This window comes from Hypanus sabinus, chromosome 13 (genome assembly GCF_030144855.1).
Source record: "Hypanus sabinus isolate sHypSab1 chromosome 13, sHypSab1.hap1, whole genome shotgun sequence".
In the NCBI taxonomy this organism is placed as follows: Eukaryota; Metazoa; Chordata; class Chondrichthyes; order Myliobatiformes; family Dasyatidae; genus Hypanus; species Hypanus sabinus.
The window spans coordinates 12,948,515-12,971,306 of NC_082718.1; the positions used below are offsets into that span (position 1 = coordinate 12,948,515).

General features: G+C 38.4%; 1 protein-coding gene across 1 annotated transcript in view; it reads left to right on the top strand.

Moving 5' to 3' along the window:
- Nucleotides 1-22,300, top strand: part of LOC132403450 (lectin-like) — a 37,571-nt gene extending 15,271 nt beyond the window's left edge. Inside the window, exons 5-6 of the mRNA XM_059986853.1 lie at nucleotides 11,294-11,405; nucleotides 22,106-22,300. Of these exons, the coding sequence (XP_059842836.1) occupies nucleotides 11,294-11,405; nucleotides 22,106-22,176 (183 nt within the window). The 3' untranslated portion in view covers nucleotides 22,177-22,300. The remainder of the gene's footprint in view (nucleotides 1-11,293; nucleotides 11,406-22,105) is intronic.
- Nucleotides 22,301-22,792: the final 492 nt, after the last annotated feature.

The window sequence follows — 22,792 nt, forward strand, 5'->3', positions numbered from 1 at the left end:
ATCTAAAAATGGATATTTTTAAATTTTACTTTGGCACTCCGACTCCTGCAAAAGACATTTTGATGGACAGATGTGATTGAAGCCATTTATTTTTAACCTATACTGCAGGCCCAACTTAACTCATCTTTAATGTAGAGGCACTTCTCCCATCTCCACACAGCATGCAAGGACTGATGTTGTTCTGAAAGCTCCACAACAGAGTCTAAGTGCTTTGGACTGAGCAGTGACTAATTTTTCAAGCACTGCAGTAGCAGAGGAACCATAAGCAATGCAACTATAATCAATTACTGATCTAATCACAGCTAGATATAGTAAGTACATAGTTTCCTGCCCTGCTCCCCAGTTACATCCAGCAATACTTCTCATAACATTTAAAACTTTCCCACACTTTCCAAATGTTTTATCTATATGAGCCCTCCAAGTAAGTCTTAAATCAAACCAGACACACATAAACTTGAATACCTTGACTCTTCCTAATGGAGAATCATATAGACACAATTCACAATCAGGCATCTTTCCTCTAAAGCCAAAAATCATACATTTAGACTTAGAAACAGAAATCCTGAAACCTCATTTGTTTCCCAGTTTTCTACTGATCTTAAAGCCTTTTGTACCTGCTTTAACATATACTTGATGTTTCTTCCTCTTTTCCAGATTGCACCATCATCTGCAAACAATGATTTGTCTAATCCTGTCACTACCTGCTCAAAGATATTGTTTATCATGGCATTAAAGATTACTGGACTAATGATGCTTCCTTGCTCTCTTTTAACTGACTTGGAGCTTGTTCCACCTATTCTTACTTGAATTGTCCTTTCCTTAAGAAAATCTTTAATCCAATTAAACATTCTACCTCTAATTCCTGCATCATAGAGTTTAATTAATAAACCATCCTTCCATAGTGAGTCATATGCTCTTTCAATATCTAGAAATACAGTTACCATTACTTCTTTATTTTGATTTTGAAATGCCTTTTTAATATCATGATCTAAAAGGGCAACAGATTCTATTGTTGATCTTCCAGTTCTAAACCATTTTGATAGGCAGCAAAATGTCCCTTATTTTCTAAAAAATAAACAAGTCTGTTAGCAACCATTTGTTCCATAATTTTACAAAGCACTGATGTTAAAGCTATAGGCCGATACAAATTAGGACTAGACACGTCTTTACCTGGATTTAAAACTGGAACTACCACTGCATGCTTCCATTCTACAGGTAGCTTTCCTTCTTTCCACACTGAATTAAACAAACCCAGCATTTCTATTAATGCAGAGTAATCTAAATACTTAAGCAATTCATAACGCAGTTCATCCCTACCAGGAGAAGAGTTTGAACCTGATTGGACAGCTTCCTGCAATTCCTGAAGTGAGAAAAACAAATTCATCGAGCTGTTATCATCCAAGCTCCTGTCCAATTTCCAACATTCCTTTAACATAATTTCCTTTCTCAAATCACCTGACTCTCCAGAACTGCGTAACACTTGGAACACCTCTGCAAACATATCAACCTTTTCCTTGTTGGTTACAGCTTCAATATCTCCTTCCAGCAAAGTTGGGACAGATGGTTTTCTATATATTCTGACATTCTGTGAATGATCATCCATAGCCACTTTATAGGTGTCTCAGTGCCCAGGGTTCCACAAAATCTTCTCCAACTATCCCTCTTTGCATTTTTAATTACTCTCCTTGCTACTGCTCTGTCCTTTTCATACTCCATAACGTTATCTAACACTAGGTACTTTCTTAATTTCCTGTAAGCTCTATCTCTGTTTCTTATTGCTATATCACAATTTTTATTCCACCATGGAACTAATGCTCGAGCCTCAGGAACATTCCACAGTAGAATAGTCAAATGAGCAACTTTATGAATTACAGAACAAGAGTGATTCATTCCACTCATCTATGGAGCCCTCGCAATCAATCTCTTCTAATATATCCACAGCTTTCTCCTGGTACTCATCCCACTGGGCCAATGAAAAGATCTACCTATTGGCCTTCTCCTCAAATTCTACTATCAAATTTCTACCAAATCTACCTAATGTAAGATAGTGATCACTTCCTAGTGTGTACTGTCCATAACATCCCATTCCCCAATCCGGGCTAAGTCTGAGGAAGTGATTGACAAGTCTAAGTGACTACGTATTCTTTACAATATTAAATCTTGTAGGCCTTCCGTCGTTTAGAAGTACCATGTTGTATTTATCTAGAAACTCCTCTACCACCACTCCATTACTATCTTTACTTTCACTACCCCACATAGGATTATCCACAACAAATGCCAAAACAGACTCTTTAGTCATCAACAACATGTCTGAAGGAACCATAGTTGGAGAACAAAGAATGTGCTGACTCCCCATCATTCCAATCTTTTCTTTACTTATCCTTTGCTTTCTATCAACTTTCTTTACTGCCTCAGCATATGATTTTTTTTGTTGGTTACTAACAACCTGCTTTGCCTTAATAAAATACTCACATCCTCTGAACGCCACTACATGGTCCCCTCCACAGTTACTGCATTTCAGTGCCGCTGCCTTACACATTTCACACATCTTCTTTTACCTTGACACGAACCAGCCACATGTCCAAATCTCTGGCAAATATAACAGCACAAGAGAGGTCTAATACATTCTCTAACTTGATAAGACCTTCCCAAGATAGACTCTAGTTGGAAGAACATCACCTGCTAAAACCAGTAGGACAGGAGAATCCCAGTCACCTCCTTTTCTCAATGTTAATCGCTTGGCTTCAATCACTCAACCACCTTTAATATTGTCCAAAATTGCCTTTTCAGTCATGCCAGACCAAATACCATACACTAATCCCCTAACTCCCTTCCTTTCTTTTGGAGTAATACACTCCACTTTAACAACCAATTTTCCCACTGTTTTAGCACTGTTCTGTTGGTCAACATCTTTGCAACAAATTTTCAGCAATTCATTACACAAAATCTTGGCCTGGAATCCTTTACCTATTTGGTTCTCTAATGCTGCTGCCACTTTCAAAGGATTGAGGGCTCTAAATCCTCCTTCCCCTTCCTTCTGAATTTTAGTTTTATACAGAACTACAAATTCCTCCAAGTCACCCATTTTCCTCAATTTCTTGTCCCCTATTACATCAGTTCTTACACTGGATGCACCACTTTTTTTGGCTGCCCTGACTTCTGGAGTATTCCACAGTCTCCCACCCTCCTCTTTCAATCTCAACCTTCCCTCCCCCTTTTACAACCAAAAGCTACAAACTAACCCTTTCAAACTACTAGACTGAATAAAGGGAAAAAATAAATTAATAGATTACACTTAAATTAAACAAACTGGACAACCAAAAGGAAGCAAAACCACCACTGATCAAACAGCAACAAAAACACACCAGCTGTGAGCCAAAAAAAACCAGCAGCTCTCTCATTCCAACTCCACCAAGCCCCACCAGCCAACTAAGACACTACTCATCTGCTGAATATTCAATGCTGGCCAATCCATAGTAAATTGCAGGGGAGAGAAAACATTCCTCTCCTTAAAAAGTTATGGCATAAATGTAGGCACTCCAGAGAACACCCCTCTGGCTGTAGCAGAATGGCACAATTCAGTTATCCGGCCCCATCTACTTAAGTTGGTGTAATGCAACAGTTCAGTCGTTGATTGGATCGGTAATTGATTATGGTTCCTGTGCTTCAGCAGTGCTTGAAAAATTTGACACTGTGCAGTCCAAAGCACTTAGACTCTGTTGTGGAGCTTTCAGAACAACATCAGTCCCTGCATTATGTGTGGAGATGGGAGAAGCACCTCTACATTTAAGAGGAGTTAAGTTGGGCCTGCAGCATTGGGTAAAACTAAATGGCTTCAATCACAGCTGTTCATCAATATGTCTTTTGAAAGAAATGTTGGAGTGCCAAAGTAAAATTAAAAGATAAAAACACAAAATGATGGCAAAACTCAACAGGCCAGACAGCATCTATGGGAGGAGGTAGTGAGGACGTTTCGGGCCGAAACCCTTCATCAGGTTGCATTCATTCATCAGGACTCCTGATGAAGGGTTTCAGCCCGAATCATCCTCTCTACCTCCTCCCACAGATGCAGTCTGGCCTGCTGAGTTCTGCTAGCATTTTGTGTTTTTATTTATTTCCAGCATCTGCAGATTCACTCATTTTGCCTTAAAATTAAAAGATAACTATTTTTAGATTTGGTTAATATCTGGGCTGTGAAATTGAAACTGATTGAGGAAGATGTAGCTGACCAAATTTGCTTACCTTTTTAGCTTTTGCCAGAGCCAGAAGTACACCTATTCCTTCTTTTTCAGCTTCAAGGAAGCAGAGCAATTTCAACTGTGTCATTCATAAATGAATATTTAAATAATAAATGGGGATCTTATCTGAAGATTTTTTTACTGATGGCTCAGTGGACCCAGACAGCAGTAAGGCAGGATTTGGGATGTGCGCATCTCAACTTGGAGTTGAGATTGGTCATCGGGTTTCAGATGGTGTTTCTGTCTTTGCAACAGAATTATTAGCAATCCTCTGGGCCTTATGGTGGATAGAAGACTTTCGGCCATCTGTTCGGATTTTGCTGCTGCCTTAGAGGATATAAGAGGGAATAAATCAAAAGCTCATCCTGACATAGTTATTGAGATTCTGTTAGTTCTGTTTAGACAAGGGAAGATGGGTTGTAAAGTTAAATTTACATGGATACCTGGGCAAGCAGGGATGGAGGGAAATGAAATTGTGGATGGCATTGCAAAGTCTTCCTTACAGAGCGGGTAAGTAGGAATTGAAATACCCCTCGGCAGAGCAGAATTGAAAAGTATGATTTAAAAAAAGGCATAGAGAAGAAATGGCAAGAGTATTGCAAGAATGAATTTAAGGGAAGGCATTTCTTTTCTAGTCACCCTCTAGTTAAAAAGGTCTCAGACTGTTACTCTTTAGATCTTTGAGATATGGTGAAATTAACAAGACTTAGGTTGGGGTATTGTGGGCTAAACTATTACTTAAAGAAAATCGGAAAACATCTAAATGGATTATGTGACTGTGGTAGTCCAGAGATAGTTCAGCATGTTTTGCTGAGTTGTAATCAATATAAAGTTGAAAGAAGAATATTGTTTAAATGTATTTTGTTTTTCTATTAAATCTTTGTTCGGCCATCAAGAGAATCTCCATCTGATTGAAAAGTTTATTATTCTGCTTCTACGTGCGACTAGTTTATATTTGAGTTGAAGAAGAAGAAGCTGCAGCTCAGTTGTTTGCCATTGTCAGGAGGATGGTCGGCTACAGGACACTTCAATGTGCCTGGTTGTTGGTGCGGCTGGTAATTGTAGCCGCCACAGGCTGAATCTTCTAATTCTGCTCCTTTGTCTCATGGACTTATGGTCTTATAACTTGAAGTAGATTCACTTAGCACGATCACACCCGAAAATATGACACTAGGTTTTAGACTGAAATGAAGGGCTGAAGTGTTTCTTGACCGTGAGTTACTGTAATTCATGCTTTTACAACCAATCAGGTAATGCTGACCTTATTGACTGATTGATATTGTATTTTATATCTTCATGTACAGATAATTCTGAGATTTCTGATGTGCTCTCTATTTTCTACTGTCAGTTAGGTAAAGATTGTAATTGCCCACATTACAGATCTCAAAGTTCAAAGTACATTTATTATCAAAGTATGTCTATGTTACCAAACAGTACATTGAGATTCAATTTCTTGTAGGCATTTACAGGAAAAGAGAAATACAATAGAATTTTACATAAAAACTGTACATAACCAGACAAAGACTGTTGAACAACCAAAGTGCAAAGGAAGACAAATTGTGCAAATAGAAATAATACTGAGGAAATGAGTTGCAAAGAGTCCTTGAAAGTGAGTCTGCAGGTCGCAGAATCAGTTCAAAGTAGTCGTGGATTAAGTTTTCCACTCCAGCTCAGGATCCTGATAGTTGTCGGGTAGTAGCTGTTCCTGAGCCTAGTGGGATGGTACTAAACATTTTTGTATCTCCTGCCCAACTGTGTTTGACAGAACTGGACTGAGTGTCCAGCAGTTAGAAAATGGTGTATGGTTTGTTTACACGGGGTCAGGGAAACATGCACTGAGTGTCACTGTAGGAGTGTTGTACTGTGGGGGATGTACCATCAATAACTCTGTCTGAGACGTGAAGGCAAGATGTCGGCTTTTATTGACTGAAAGAAAGAACAAGCAGTAGTTGACCACAATACTACATCCTGGAGACTGAGGGCCGGGCTCAGGCCTCAATCACCTTTGCATCGGGGTCTGTGGGAGGAGCCACGGTCAGTGGGAGGTGTCACAGGAGCAGTCAGCAGGGGTTGAGTCCAGACAGGTATATGTAGTTCACCACAACTGTGGGGGCTGTACCTGTTGTGATCGTTTAGTTTAGAAACTACAGCTGCTTTTCCCATAGTTAGCTACCTGGTGTTCAGTTTCACACCACAGTTTAAGGATCTAAGGAAAGATAGGGTATCGGTGACCAACAGGAAGAGTAGTCACAGGAAGGTGGTACAGGAGACTCCTGCGGTCATCTACCTCCAAAACAGATATACTGCTTTGGAGTCCGTTGGGGGAGATGGCTCATCAGGTGAAGGCAGTAGTAGCCAGAATCATGGCACAGTGGGTAGCTATGCTACACATGAGGACAAGTAAGAAAATGAGGACAAGTAAGGGAATAGAGAGGAGCTTCTGTGGCCGTAAACAGGACTCCTGTATGGCGTGTTGCCTCCCGGGTGCAAGGGTCAGAGATTTCTCAGAGAGGCTGCAGGGCATTCTGAAAGGGGAGGGTGAGCAGCCAGCTGTTGTGGTGCATGTATGTACTAACAATATAGGAAGAAAGTGGGACGAAGTCCTACAAGCTGAATTTAGGGAGCCAGGAGACAAATTAAAGAGTAGGATCTCAAGGGTAATCTTTTCAGGATTATTACCGGTGCTACGTGCTAGCCAGAGTTAGAATAACAGGACAGCTAGAATGAATATGTGGCTTGAGTGGTGTTGCAGGAGAGAGGGTTTCAGATTCTTGGGGCATTGGAACCACTTCTGGGGGTGGTGGGATGAGTACTATCTGGACGGTCTACATCTGGGCAGGGCCAGGATCAATGTCCTAGGGAGATTGTTTGCTAGTGCTGTGGGGGAGGCTTTCAACTAACATGGCAGGGGGAGGGGAAACCACACAGAAACAAAGAGGGAAGTGATGCAGAGACCAAAAGCTAGAGTTAGTGAAGACAAAAGTAAGAGTAGAGTGCATAAAAATAAAAAGCAAAAATTGCATAGGTCACTAGATTCTAAAAGGATAATGAGTATAAGGGCATTTTATCTAAATGCCCGTAGTGTTAGAAACAAGGTTAGTGAACTTTTTGCACAGATCAGTTCTTAAACATATGATTTAGTAGTCATTACAGAAACCTGGCTGCAAGGTGGAGACAACTGGGAAGTAAATATCCAAGGGTATCAGGTAATACAGAAAGATAGGCAGAAAGGTAGAGGAGGTGGAGTGGCGCTCTTGATTAGGGATGAGATCAGGGCAATTGTGAGAGATGATATAAGATCTACAGACCAGAACATTGAGTCCATCTGGATAGAGATTAAGAATAGTAAAGGGAAAAAAATCATTGGTGGGTTTTGTCTATAGGCCACCTAATAAAAATATTGCAGTGGCAGAGGCGATTAACCAAGAAATTACTGAGGCTTGTAAGAACAGAATGGCAATTGTCATGGGGGATTTTAACTTCCACATAGATTGGGTGAATCGGGTTGGTCAAGGAAGTCTTGAGGAGGACTTCATAGAATGCATTTGTGATGGCTTTCTTGAGAAACATATTAGTGAACCTACAAGGAAAAATACTATCTTAGATCTAGTCCTGTGCAATGAGACTGGTAAGATTAATGACCTTGTAGTCAGGGATCCTCTTGGAAAGAGTGATCATAGTATGATTGAATTTCACATTCAGATAGAGGGTGAAATACAGTAGTTAGATCTATAACTAGTGTACTATATTTGAACAAGAGAGACTACAATGGGATGAGGGAGGAGTTGGCTAATCTGGATTGGAAGCACTGGCTGTTTGTTAGGACAGTTGAGGAGCAGTGGAATAATTTCAAAGAGATTTTTCCACAGTACTCAACAAAAGTACAAACGTTTGTATATTCCAGTAAGGACAGTAAGTGTGAGGAGAGCCAGTCTTGGATAACTAAGGAGATAAAAGATAGTATCAAATTAAAAGCTCATGTGTAAAAGGTCACAAAGAGTTGTGGGAGACTGGAGGATTGTGAAAACTTTAAAAAGCAACGAAGAACAACTAAACAAGAAATAAGCGAAGGGAAGATAGAGTATGAAAGTAAATTAGCACAAAATCTAAAAACAGATAGCAAAAGATTTATAAATATAAAAAGCGGGAGAGTGGCTAAAGTCAACGTTGGTCCCTTGAAAGACGATAAGGGGAAATTGATATTGGGTGATACAGAAATAGCTGCGGCATTGAATGACTATTTTGTGTCGGTCTTCACTGTGGAGGACATGTCTAATATGCCAAAGAAGGATGTTATGGACGAAATGGGAAGTGAAGGCCTCGATAAACTCACTGTCACTAAAGTGATAGTGATGAGCAAACTAGAAGGCCTGAAGGTAGATAAATCTCCTGATCCTGATGGGATGCATCCCAGGGTGCTGAATGAATTAGTGGAGGTTATAGTAGACACAATGGTAATCATTTATCAAAACACTCTAGACTCTGGGCAGGTCCCGGTAGATTGGAAGACAGACAAATGTCACGCCACTTTATAAAAAGGGATGTAGACAAAAGACGGGCAACTATAGGCCAATTAGCTTAACATCTGTAGTCGGGAAAATTCTTGAAGGTGTCATTAAGGAAGAAACAGCAAGACATTTAAAAAGGAGTGGTTCCATTAGACAGACGCAGCAGGTCCTGTTTGACAAACTTACAGGAGTTCTTTGAGGACATAATGAGTATGGTGGATAGAGGGGAACAGGCAGATGTTTTATACTTGGATTTCCAGAAGGTGTTTGATAACGTGCCACATGAGACTTATAAATAAGATACGGATGTATGGAGTCGGAGTAAGTGTATTGGCATGGATAGTGGATTTGTTAACAGATAGAAGGTAGAGAGTTGGTATAAATGGGTGTTTCTCTGGTTGGCAGTCAGTGGTGAGTGGGGTGCTGCAGGGGTCGGTGCTGGGCCTGCAGCTGTTTACCATTTACATTGATCGCTTGGAAGAGGGGACTGAGTGTAGTGTAGCAAAATTTGCTGATGACACTAAAGTGAGTGGAAAAGCAAATTGTAAAGAGGATGTGGAGAGTCTGCAGAGGGATATAGATAGGTTAAGTGAGTGGGCCAAGGACTGGCAGATGGTATACAGCATTGGTTAATGCGAGATCATCCACTTTGGAAGGAATAATAGAAGAGCAGATTATTATTTAAATAGTGACAGATTGCAGCATGATGTTGTGCAGAGGGACTTGGGAATGATTGTGCATGAATCGCAACAAGTTATTAAGAAGGCAAATGGAATATTGGCCTTCATTTAGATTGAATTCAAGTGCAGGGAGGTCATGCTGCAACTATACAGGGTACTGGTGAGGCCGCACCTGGAGTACTGTACACAGTTCTGGTCTCCATACTTGAGGAAAGATATATCGGCTTTGGAGACAGTGCAGAGGAGGTTCACCAGGTTGATTTCAGGGATTAAGGGGTTAACCTCTGAGGAGAGATTGAGTCGCCTGGGACTATACTCTCTGGAGTTCAGATGAATGAGGGGGAATCTTATAGAAACATACAAATGTTGACAGGGATAGATAAGATAGAAGTAGGAAAGTTGTTTCCATTGGTAGGTAAGATTAGAACTAGGAGACATTGCCTCAAGATTCAGGGGAGAAGATTTGGCATGGAGATGAGGAGAAACTGTTTTTCCCAGAGAGTGGTGAATCTGTGGAATTCTCTGCCCAGGGAAGTAGTTGAGGCTTCTTCACTAAATATACCTGTATTTAAAAAACAGATAGGTTTTTACATAGTAATGGCTTTAAGCGTTATAGGGAAAAGTCAGGTTGATGGAGCTGAGTTTACGGACAGATCAGCTGTGATCTTATTGAATGGTGGGGTGTGCTTGATGGACCAGATGGCCTACTCCTGCACCTATACCTCGGGTTTTGTGCTTTTGTGTTCAAATATCCTGGGAATATAGAGAGTACTTGAGGTAGGTTCTCTGCCTCTCTACTTTTGTTTAAGGCAAATAACCATTGGCAAGGTATGCTCTGGGCATGCTTTTAACTAAATATGCTTGTTGAATATTCAACTTTGTAGTTTCTGTAACATTGGGAGCATGAATAATTGGTCAAATTTTTTAACAAATGATTAATAAACCTATTTGCAGTCAGTGTTTTCTATCTCACTTGCGAAACCCTCAAACCTGATTCACCTTTACAATGGTGTAGAGAGAGGACAGCATGGTCAGGATAGTGGGAGTCTTTGATGGTGGATGCTGATTGCTTGTGACAATGATCCTTGTAAATATACTCAGTGGAATTGTGTGACTATCAGAATTACCTGGCTCTGATCACACTGTTTCTTCAAAATTTTTCCTGAAACTATCACATGTAATTTCTTGTAACATTCTGTATCTACTTACAAACCCAATCAATGCCCTCTCTGAAGTGAGAAGTGACATTACTGAATGTAAATAATCTGTTTGGAGGTCAGTAATAGTTTAGGATACTTACCTCTTTGAGGAAAGGATGGATTAAACTTACAAACACATTCAAAGTCACTCTTGACTTTGGGTTTGGAAGTGAATTTTCCAGATGTGCCCCTGATCAGGGCTGATCCCTGTAGGTGGGGTGGGGGTTTGTTTTAATCTTCTACTGACACATCTGGATCCATAATACAAATTATTGTCCTCTGCTTTCCGTTTAGTTGGTATTCTGGGTTCATTCCTCTGCAAGTGTTTTAAGCTCCTTTCTGAATTGTTTCACCATCTTTCTTTGAGAGATCAGAATTTATGTTTATGCTCAGTGACTATTTTTTCGCTCGTTGTCAGAATTATCATTACTCCTTCACACTGATTGTCACTCTCAGATCCGGTTTCTTTAATTCCATGGATTCTGTTACTTCCATGAAATTTCCCTCACCCTGACAGTCTGTCATTTAAAATCTCATTCACTGCCCTGTTTGTCCTGTCTGCTCGTATTCTGGTCTCACTCTGACTCAGGTCCAGCTCCTCCCTGTACCATTAAGTGACAGGTTACTCAGCGTTCCCACAGAAATAATCACTGATTTATATCCCACAGGAAGGGAATTTCACATGGATTGATGGATTGCTGTACAGTTACAAAAACTTTGGTCCAGATGAACCTAATAATAAAGATAACAAAGAACACTGTGTCAACATTCATCATTACCGTAAGTATCACAGTAAATGATATGTAATTTTGTTTAACATCGTAGTATAGAACAGGAGGTTATCTCAACAGTCCTTCTGTTAGACAGAGGGAGTGGACCAACTCCTTGAATCCTGTGCTCGGCAGACGTGGACTGAGTGCCTGGTGGTTAGTGGAGGATATATGGGAGGGTTCAGGGGGAACATACACTGAATGTTACTATGCAGAAGGAATGTATAAGTCGGCTGAACAGATCCTGACCTGGATCTGGGCCGTACCTTCCAAATACCTGGACCTGACTTGCATTACCATACTTTCCTTTTTCTATTTTCTAATTATGATTTATAATTTACATTTTTATTATATTTACTTCGATTTGTACTTCAGGGAGTGCGAAGCGCAGAAACAAATATCACTGTGATGATTGTACGCTTTAGTATCAATTGTTTGGTGACAATAAAGTATTTGTATTTGTTTTGGAGTTAGAGAAAGGTACACTATGACTCTGCTACTAAAGAAATTGTAAGGGCAAAAAGACTCTAATGGGAGTTATCTACAGGCCCCCAAATAGTATCCTGGATATAGGGTGCAAGTTGAATCAAGAGCTAAAATTAACATGTTGCAAAGGTAACACAAAGGTTGTAATGGGGGATTTCAACATGCAAGTAGACTGGGAAAATCAGGCCGGTACTGGACCCCAAGAAAGGGAGTTTGTGGAGTGCCTCCAAGATGGATTCTTAGAACAGCTTGTACTGGAGCCTACCAGGGAGAAGGCAATTCTGGATCTAGTGTTGTGTAATGAACCGGATTTGATAAGGGATCTAGAGGTAAAGGAGCCATTAATTGGTAGTGACCATAATATGATAAGTTTTAATCTGCAATTTGAGAGGGACAAGGGAAAATCGGAAGTGTCAGTATTACAGTTGAACAAAGGAGTCTATGGAGCCATGAGGGAGGAGCTGGCCAAAGTTGACTGGAAAGATACCCTAGCAGGGATGACAGTGGAACAACAATGGCAGGTATTTCTTGGAATAATACAGAAGATGTAGGATCAGTTCATTCCAAAGAGGAAGAAAGATTCTAAGGGGAGTAGGGGGCGACCATGGGGCGAAGTCAAGGACAGAATAAAAATAAAAATGAAGTATAACATAGCAAAGATGAGAGGGAAGCCAGAGGATTGGGAAACTTTTAAAGAGCAACAGAAGATTAATAAAAAGGCAATACAGGGAGAAAAGATGAGGTATGAAGGTAAGCGAGCCAAGAATATAAAGGAGTATAGTAAAACCTTCTTTAAGGATGTGAAGAGGAAATAATTAGACCAAAGTTGGGCCCTTGAAGGCAGAAATGGATGAATTTATTTTGGGGAACAAGGAAATGGCAGCCGAGTTGAACAGGTACTTTGTATCTGTCTTCACTGGGGAAGATACAGACAATCTCCCAGATGTAATAGTGGCCAGAGGACATTGGGTAAGAAGGAACTGGAGGAAATTCACATCAGGCAGAAAATGGTGTTGGGTAGACTGATGGGACTGAAGACTGATAAATCCCCAGTGCCTGATTGTCTGCATCCCAAGGTACTTAAGGAAGTGACTCGAGAAATTGTGGATGCATTGGTAATCATCTTCCAGTGTTCTATAGATTCAGATTCAGTTCCTGAGGATTGGAGGGTAGCTAATGTTATCCCAGATTTTTAACAAAGGAGGGAGAGAGAAAACAGGGAATTATAGGCCAGTTAGCCTGACATCAGTGGTGGCGAAGATGCTGGAGTCAATTATAAAAGATGAAATAGCAGCACATTTGGATAGCAGTAACAGGATCGGTTCGAGTCATCATGGATTTACGAAGGGGAAATCATGCTTGACTAATCTTCTGGAATTTTTTGAGGATGCAACTATGAAAATGGACAAGGTAGAGCTAGTGGATGTAGTGTACCTGGACTTTCAGAAAGCCTTTGATAAGGTCCCATTTAGGAGATTAGTAGGTAAAATCAGAGCGCATGGTATTGGGGGTAGGGTACTAACATGGATAGAAAATTGTCTGGCAGACAGAAAACAAAGAGTAGGGACTAACAGGTCCTTTTTGGAATGACAGGCAGTGACTAATGGGGTACCACAAGGCTCAGTGCTGGGACCACAGCTATTTATAATATGCATTAATGATTTAGATGAAGGGGTGAAAAGTAACATTAGCAAATTTGCAAATGAAACAAAGTTGGGTGGCAGTGTGAAATATGAGGAGGATGTTAAGAGAATGCAGGATGACTTAGACAGGTTGGGTGAGTGGGCAGATGCAGTTTAATGTGGATAAATGTGAGCTTATCCACTTTGATGGCAAGAACAGGAAGGCAGATTGCTATCTGAATGATGTCATGTTAGGAGAAGGGGAAGTACAATGAGATCTAGGTGTTCTTGTACATCAGTCACTAAAAGTAAGCATGCAGATACAGCAGGCAGTGAAGAAAGCTAATGGCATGTTGTTCTTCATAACAAGGGGAGTTGAGTATAGGAGCAAAGAGGTCCTTCTACAGTTGTACAGGGCCCTGGTGAGACCACACCTGGAGTATTGTGTTCAGTTTTGGTCTCCAAATTTGAGGAAGGATATTCTTGCTATTGAGAGAATGTGGTGTAGGTTCACGAGGTTAATTCCTGGGATGGTGGGACTGTCATATGTTGAAATATTGGAGTGACTGGGCTTGTATACACTGGAACTTAAAAGGATAAGACGGGATCTGATTGAAACATATAAGATTATTAGGGGATTGGATGCGCTAGAAGCAGGAAACATGTTCCCAATGTTGGGAGAGTCCAGAACCAGAGGCCACAGTTATAAATAAGGGGTAGGCCATTTAGAATGGAGTTCAGGAAAAACTTTTTCACCCACAGAGTTGTGGATCTATGGAATGCTTTGCCTCAGAAGGCAGTGGAAGCCAATTCTCTGGATGCATTCAAGAGAGTTAGATAGAACTCTTAAAGACAGTGGAGTCAAGGGATATGGGGAGAAGGCAGGAACGGGGTACTGATTGTGGATGATCAGCCATGATCACATTGAATGGTGGTGTTGGCTCAAAGGGCCGAATGGCCTACTCCTGCACCTATTGTCTATTGCCTAAAAAGCTGAACACAGGGATGCCAGTAAAACAAATGCCATGAATTGTTAAAGGATATAAACTAAAGCTGTCTTGTAGCAAGGCTAAGTCAGGGAACCACAGGCCAGTTACCCTGACATCCGAAATGGGGAAGTAATTGGAGGGAATTCAGATTGGCAGCAACTACCAGCATTTCAATACAGAGACTAATCTAAAGAAATCAGCGTGGCTTTCTGGATCAGAAGTCATGTTTGATGAATTTTGAAAAGTTTTTTGAAAAGGGAAGCAGTAGGGTAGATGAGGTTATGGCAATGCATGATTTCAGTACAGACTTTAGCAAGGCCTTTGACAAGATTCCAGGATTCTCCATCTTTGCAGCATATGGAATAGGTGGCGTTTCTCTTTTAATATATTTTATATCCCACTAACAGATCCCTTTTAGTTCTGATGACTTACTACTTCTACTGAAGGATTTATTATTTCTACTGAAGGATTTCACGACTTAATTACAATGGCCAAAAAAAGGCGTTCTGGTATTGAATTAAGAAGTGGCAAGACTTTTCATGAAATAGACCAAACAGAACAAACCAAGAAAACGGGAGAATCTGTTACACTAGCGGGAATATTTTCTTCAATACAAGACATGAAGTCGGAATTTGGATCGCTTAATATTAAAGTTGATAAGATGACCGATTCAAACGGGAAGCTCAAAAAAGCTATTTCTACGATTCAAGACTCACTGAAAAACTTGGATTCTCAACTTCAAACACTTCGACAGACTACAACCGGAATCGAGAGTGAGCATGATTTATTCAAGCAAACTATTAAAGATCAAGGAATGAAGATATCTTCAATGGAAAAGAAAATTAATGAAATTACCTCGGAATTATCTAAAACAAAGAAAAGAATGGTTGATTTAGATAGTAGAGGGCGTCGGAGGAATCTGCGTATTCTGAGACCGCCTGAAAATACTGAAGCTGGTGATCTGTTAAAATTCTTTTCAGATATGCTGTATTCACTTTTCAATGAGACCTTCGAAACTAGCCCCTTAATCGACAGAGCACACAGAATTCCATTCTCTCGGCGTTCAGCCGAATTACGTCCTCGAGCAGTTGTAATTTCTTTGCATTATTACACGACTAAAGAAGCTATTCTTCGAGAAGCCAGAAAGAAATGGAAATTACTCTTTAATTCAGCACAGATTTGTATAGTTGAAGATTATCCTCCCGAAATCTTTGCCGAAATAAAGAAATATCGAGAAGTTATGAGTGAAATGTATAAATTAGATTTAAATCCCTCCCTTCGCTTTCCGGCAAAGCTGATAATTTTTCCTGAAAAATCTCAACCATTGAGAATCTACTGTCCTCAGGAGGGATGGGAGTATATTAAAAACCTTAAAAGTTACACCGATTATTCAATAGGCAATTTTGAAGTATCCGCTGTATGAGTTGTTTATGGAGCTTTTGAGTTAAGTACATGTTATACCTTTTCAATCTCTGGTATGGGATGTGGTTGATTTAATTTTCTTTTACCTTATTAATAATTAATACATATATAACTGTTTTGTAGGGAATCTTTATAGTATTGTACTTTAGTGATCCCTGTAGGACCTGTTGTGTATTAACCTTTTTATTTTTTATTTGTTTCAATACTATAGTTTTAGGTCTATTATATACATATATTCATTTATTTTTATTTTTCAAGAGAAAGAATATTCTTTGTAACATTATTTGCTCGGATTTATTCCTTCTTTTGAATATGTGTTTTAAGTTACTTTAGCTGATTCTAAGATGGCCGTTGTTGATTATGTTTTTATTTATGTTAGACACAACATTATAGTAGCATGGGACCAGCCTATCGATTCCTTCCTTTCTATCTATTGGGTGGGGAGAGGGGGGAGGGGTCTATTAGTGTAGGTTTTTTGCTTGATTGGGCAGTTCTTTTGATGGATTTCTTTTCCATAAATGCTTCACTCCTTCTGGTTGTATCCGCGCCTTTTGGTTTAATCTGTACTTGCGTAACATTTCTTTTATATAATATTAAACTCAATTTTAAACATGGATGTTAATAAAGTTAATATAATATCTTGGAATTGGAACAGTGTCAATCATCCCATTAAGTGTAAAAAGATTTTTAAGAAATTAAAAACATTTAATGCTGATATTTTTGAGCAAGAAAATCATTTATGAAAACAGGATGGGGATAGATTTTTTCGCTTTTGGAAAGGGCCTCTTTTTCACTCACTGTCGGATAGTAAAATAAGAGGCGTTTCTATATTTCTTAGTCCTAAAATCCCTTTTGTACGCCTTAATACTACTACTGATTTGATTGGAAGATATTTAATTGTTACTGGTTTATTACGCGAGCAAAAGGTAGCTCTGGTGTGTGTATACGCACCTATTGTAGATAATTCTGATTTTTTAAAGAAACTTTTTTCTTAGTTACCGAATCTCAATGAATATAAACTGATAATGGGTGGTGACTTTAATTGTTGTTTAAATCCGGTGATTGACAGGTCATCAACTAATCCGTCACTTTCCAATAAAGCGGTAGCTTGTATTAACTGTTTTTTATTATAATATGGCCTTGTCGATATTTGGAGATATAAACGCCCCAATGATAAAGATTTCTCCTTTTTTCACACGTCCATCACAAATATTCCCGAATCGATTACTTTTTTTTTTAGATACACATCTGTTAAATTCCATTGTTGAATGTGCGTATAACATCATTGCGCTTTCAGATCACGCGCCTTTAAAGTTAACCCTTAAGATCCTGGATAGATTTTTGAAAATCTCACAGTAGAGATTGAACCCCGTTTTATTACAGGATCCAGCTTTTGTTAATTTTATTAAGGAGCAAATTTCTATATTATTTGAATGTAATACAACTGAAGGAATGACAAATCTGGTTATATGGGACATCTTGAAATCTTTTGTTAGGGGACAGATAATCTTATTTTCAGCAGCCTTGAGAAAGAAAACTAAAGCGGAATTGGCAGTGCTTATTAATAAAATTAAACAGATAGATAAAGCGTTTTCAGTTAAACCTACTGAAGACCTATATAAAGAAAGGGTCGAACTTCATTCACAGTAAGATTTACTTCTGACCTTTCCCATTGAACAGCAAATTTTTAAATCTAAAAGTTTATTTTATATACATGGGGAAAAATCTGCTAAACTTTTAGCGGGTCATTTAAAGGCTGGGATGGTCAGAAGACAGATTTTAAAAATTCGCCGACCAGATAGAACAGAAACTTTAGATCCTTATGAAATTAATAAGATATTTATGGACTTTTATTCTAATCTTTATAAATCTGAATTCTTTGATAGTAATATTACTATGAATAGTTTTTTGTAAAGGTTAAACATACCTCAAATTTCGATTCAAGATGCTGATATGTTAGATGCACCTATTAAACAAGAGGAGATAGCCAAGGCTATATCCTCTATGCAATTAGGTAAAGCTCCGGGACCTGATGGTTATACGGTAGAATTTTATAAGATCTTTCATGAAATGCTTATACCACATCTTCATCAAACGTTCACCAATTCTACATCTTCTGGGAATCTTCCTAAAACTTTTTATGAAGCATTAATTTCATTGATTCCAAAAAAAGGAAAAGACCCACTGGAATGTGTATCCTATAGACCTATTTCTTTACTGAATGTAGATTTTAAAATCCTCTCTAAGATTCTGTCAAATAGGCTTGAGAAAATTTTGCTTAATGTTATCTCAAACTATCAAACAGGATTTATTAAAAATAGGTACTCACATTTTAATATTTGAAGATTATTAAATATCATTCATTCCCCCTCAGCCAAAGAATCTGAATGTATTATATCTTTGGATGCAGAGAAAGCCTTTGATAGGGTGGAATGGCCTTATCTATTTCAGGTTTTGAAGAGGTTCAATTTTGGTCCAGGATTTATCTCCTGGATTAAATTGATTTATCATGCCCCAGTTATCAGCTGCGGTTCTAACTAATAACCAAAAGTCTCCTTACTTTAGATTATATAGAGTTACCCATCAGAGCTGTCCCCTTAGCCTATTATTATTTAATTTGGCTTTAGAACCACTTGCTATTGCTCTCAGGGATTCCAATTCTGTGCAGGGTATTAGGAGAGGGGATAAATTACATAAAGTTTTGTTATGCACGGATAATTATTAGTTTACATTTCAAATCCTAAGAAATCTATTCCTTCTATGTTATCTATATTTATGGAATTTGGTACTTTTTCTGGATATAAACTTAATTTACATAAAAGTGAATTATTTCCTATTAATAATTATTTTGATTATTATGATCAAATACCTTTTAATATTGTCAAAAACCATTTTACTTACCTTGGTATCAAAATTCCAAAAAATTTTAAAGACCTATATAGGTATAATTTCTTCCCTTTAGTTGAATATACTCAACAGGTGCTTTCCAAATGGTCACTTATGTCGATGTCATTGATAGGTCGAATAAATGCTATAAAAATTGTTTTTCTACCAAAATTTTTACATATATTTCAAGCAGTTCCCTCTTTTGTTCCAAAAACATTTTTTGATCAAATAGACTCTCTGATCCTGTCTTATGTTTGGAATAATAAAAGCTCTAGAGTGAATAAACTTTTATTGCAAAAATCGAAAACAGATGGAGGACTGGCTTTACCAAACTTTAGACTTTATTATTGGGCAATTAATATTCGCTATATTACTTTTTGGATTTTTGATATAGATGATCAAGATCGCCCTTCATGGTTACAGCTGGAGGAAAATTCAGTAGTGGGGTTTTCATTAGCTTCTTTATTAGGAGCTCCTCTTCCCTTTTCATTTTCCAGAATAGGTAAACACGGTCTTAACCCTATTGTTTAACATACTTTAAAAATTTGGTTTCAATTTCATAGATTTTTGAATTAAATGATTTTTTACCTTCTAGTAATATTTATTCTAATTTATTTTTTAAACCATCAACTTTGGATAAGGTTTTTCTAACATGGAAAATTAAGGGAATAAAAACTTTTTTATATTTATTTTTACAAGACTGTTTAATGTCTTTTTAATGACTGTTTAATGACTGTTTAATGGATAAATATGATATTGCTAATACACATTTTTCAGGTATTTACAGGTTAGGAATTTCTTACATGATTTTTTTCCCAAATTACCCCTTGGTTTGCTTTTCAAATTTGGCTTATGTTATTTTTCAGTATAAACCTTTTCAAAAACAATTAATAGCTATCATTTATAAACAGTTAATGAATGCTCGCATGCTGCCTAACGATAGGGTTCAACACACCTGGGAAGTAGAACTTCAACATTCACTCTCAGATAACCAATGGAGTAAAATTTATTATTTAGTTACTAATTCATCTACCTGTGCACGCCATATTCTAATTCGGTTTAAGATAGTACATAGGGCCCATATGTCCAAAGATAAATTGGCACATATTTTTCCTAATATATGCCCTATTTGTGACAGATGTAACACAGAAGTGGCTACTCTAACCCATATGTTTTGGTCATGTGTAAGTTTAAATAATTTTCAGAGGGATGTGTTTGGAATATTATCTAAAGTTATAGATATGGATGTTCAACCTAATCCACTTACAGCAATTTTTGGGACTTTCCCAGAGGAAGCAAGCAAAGTATCTGCTTCCGCCTAACATGTGATAGCTTTTTCAACTTTGCTGGCTAGGTGAGCTAATTTGCTATACTGGAAAGAACCTAACTCACCCACTGTTTTCTATTGGCTCTCCTCCATCATGTCATGTTGAAGTTTGGAGAAAATTAGAAGCCAGACATTTGATACATTCTTTGATTTTGAACAAGTCTGGTGACCCTTTATTCAATATTTTCACATGATTTAATTTATCTTTATTTATTTATTTTTCTTTATTCTCTTTGGAGAATATCCTTGTCCGTGAAGGTTCGGAGATTACTGGAAGGATGTGCTTTTTTTTCTCTCTTTTTTTTAATCCTCATTTGGACTGCCCAATCTTTCTTTTTCTTTCTTTTTTTTTCTTTCTCTTTTTTTTGTTTCAGTTCAGTTACTGGGGTTTTTCTTTCTCTATCAATAAAATTTCCAATCTTTTTTTTACGATTGCTATGAGGAGTTGTAATTTCTCTCTGACCATTGTACATATAACAGCATAATATATTACCTATTTGATTTTGATATTATATGCTTTTTGTTTTTACTATTGCTGTTTATATGTCTTTTATATTATCTTCTTATTAAACTCCTCTTTCGATTTGTATATTCTTTATTTGAAAATCAATAAAAAAGATTGAAAAATCTAAAATGACAAGTTTCCACATGGCAGACTGATCTGAAAGCTCAGGTCCCATGGAATAAAGGGAGGATAAGTTCAGGGGATTCAAAATTGGATCAAGCTTTGGAAGAAGAGGGTGATGACTAAAGGTTGTTTTTTGGAATGCCAGCCTGTCCAAGTGGTTTTCTGCAATGATTAGTGTTGGTTCCCATATTATTCATTATTTATAAGAATGAACAAGGTTTCATTAGTAAATTTACAGATAATATTAAATTAGTTGTTGTTGATAATGAAGAAGGTTAGCAGAGATTATAATGGAATCTTGATTAGTTCCTGAAGTTGGGCTAAGGAGTGACAAATCTATTTCGGAACAGATTAGTGTATGCTGATGCATCTGGGAAAGTCAATCCAGTAGAGGATATCTACCGTGAATGGTAGTACACCAGTGATTGTGAGGGATCAGCGGGACCTCAGAATGTGCATCATTTATTGAAAGTGGGAGACAGATGGTGAAAAAGACATTGGCTTTCATCATTCAGGGTACAGAGTTTTGCAGATGATACGCTGTTTTGCTGTAGAGGCCACACTTGGAGTATTGTGTACAGCCTTGCTTGCCCTGTTATGGGAAAGATGAAGACAAGCTGGATCAAATGCAAAAAAGATATATGAGGATGTTGCCAGGAGTAGAGAGTCTGAGTTATAGTGAGGAGTTGGTCAGACTGTCTTTATTTCCTGGAATGTAGGAGAATGAAAAACAATAGAGAAGTGTAAAAAATTTATGAGAGGCATCAATAATGGTAACAGTCCTTTCTCCAGGGTAGGAAAGTCCAGAACTAGGTGGACATAAGTTTTTGAATGGGAAGAGATTGAAAGGGTCCTGAGGGTCAACATTTCCATGCAGATGTGAGTAAAAGGAAAGCGGCACCTGGGGTAATGTTGGAGGGAGATATAACAGTATCATTGAAGAAATATTTAGAAAGGCACTTGGAGGGATGGGAAAGGGGCCAAGATCAGGAAATTGAGCCAAGCGCAGTGGGCAGCATGGTCTAGATGGGCAGAAAAGCCAGGGTCTGTGCTGTATTGCTCTCTGAGTGCACGACTATCAAGATGAGGGAAAATTCACAGATACTGACACAAACAGATGAAACATTTACACTAAAAGGGAAATAGAAAATGCTAGAAGTACTCAGCAGATAAAGCAGCTTCTGTGGAGAAGGAACAGAGGTAACATTTCTTTCAATGACCTTCCTGTTTCTCTCTCTTTACGCATGCTACCTGAGCTAATGAGTATCTCCAGCATTTATCTGCGATTTCCAGAAATTGAAAGACTTTTTCTTGTGGACAAACAGGTAAATTTCTTCTTTCTGCTTCCAGGTAACACGTATTGGAATGATGAATCCTGTGAAAAGTCTTTTGGGTTTGTTTGTTCTTACAAACTGTGTTGAATTTAGAAGACTCCAGAACTCCATTTATCATTTTCAGCTCTGGATTCAGTGCCCTGATTTCTCTGTAGCCACTCTCATTGTCTTTGGTGACTGTACTCCAATAATAAAGAGAATTGCATCCCGAGTTGTGTGTTGTTGCTGTGTAAGTTCAGTTTCCAGCAGGCTTAAAAATATACCTTTTGCAATAAATATAATTTACCACTGAAATGTGGCATGTTTTCAACCATCCAGGAAGTGTAAGGGGCTGGGGGCGGGAGGGAACCAGCAGATCTCTTCGTGTGCACCATCTCTCCCCTCTGGAGACCTAAACCATGAATGACTCCATCACCAAAGTTCTACTTCATGACTTCATTCCACCATCTCAGACTCCAGCTGGTGCAGGATTATTCTTTCTCTGAAAGGAAAATAGGGGTTTTCATCCCTGCATCGATTAGCGTGAACTCAACAAAATCACCATTAAAAATAGCTGCCCTCTCCCCTTGATGGACAGCACATTCAAAACAATTTCAGGAGCCCAGATCTTCACCAAACTGGAATAATAGAGCACATGAGGAAATCTACAGATGCTGGAAATTCAAGCAACACTCACGAAATGCTGGTGGAACGCAGCAGGCCA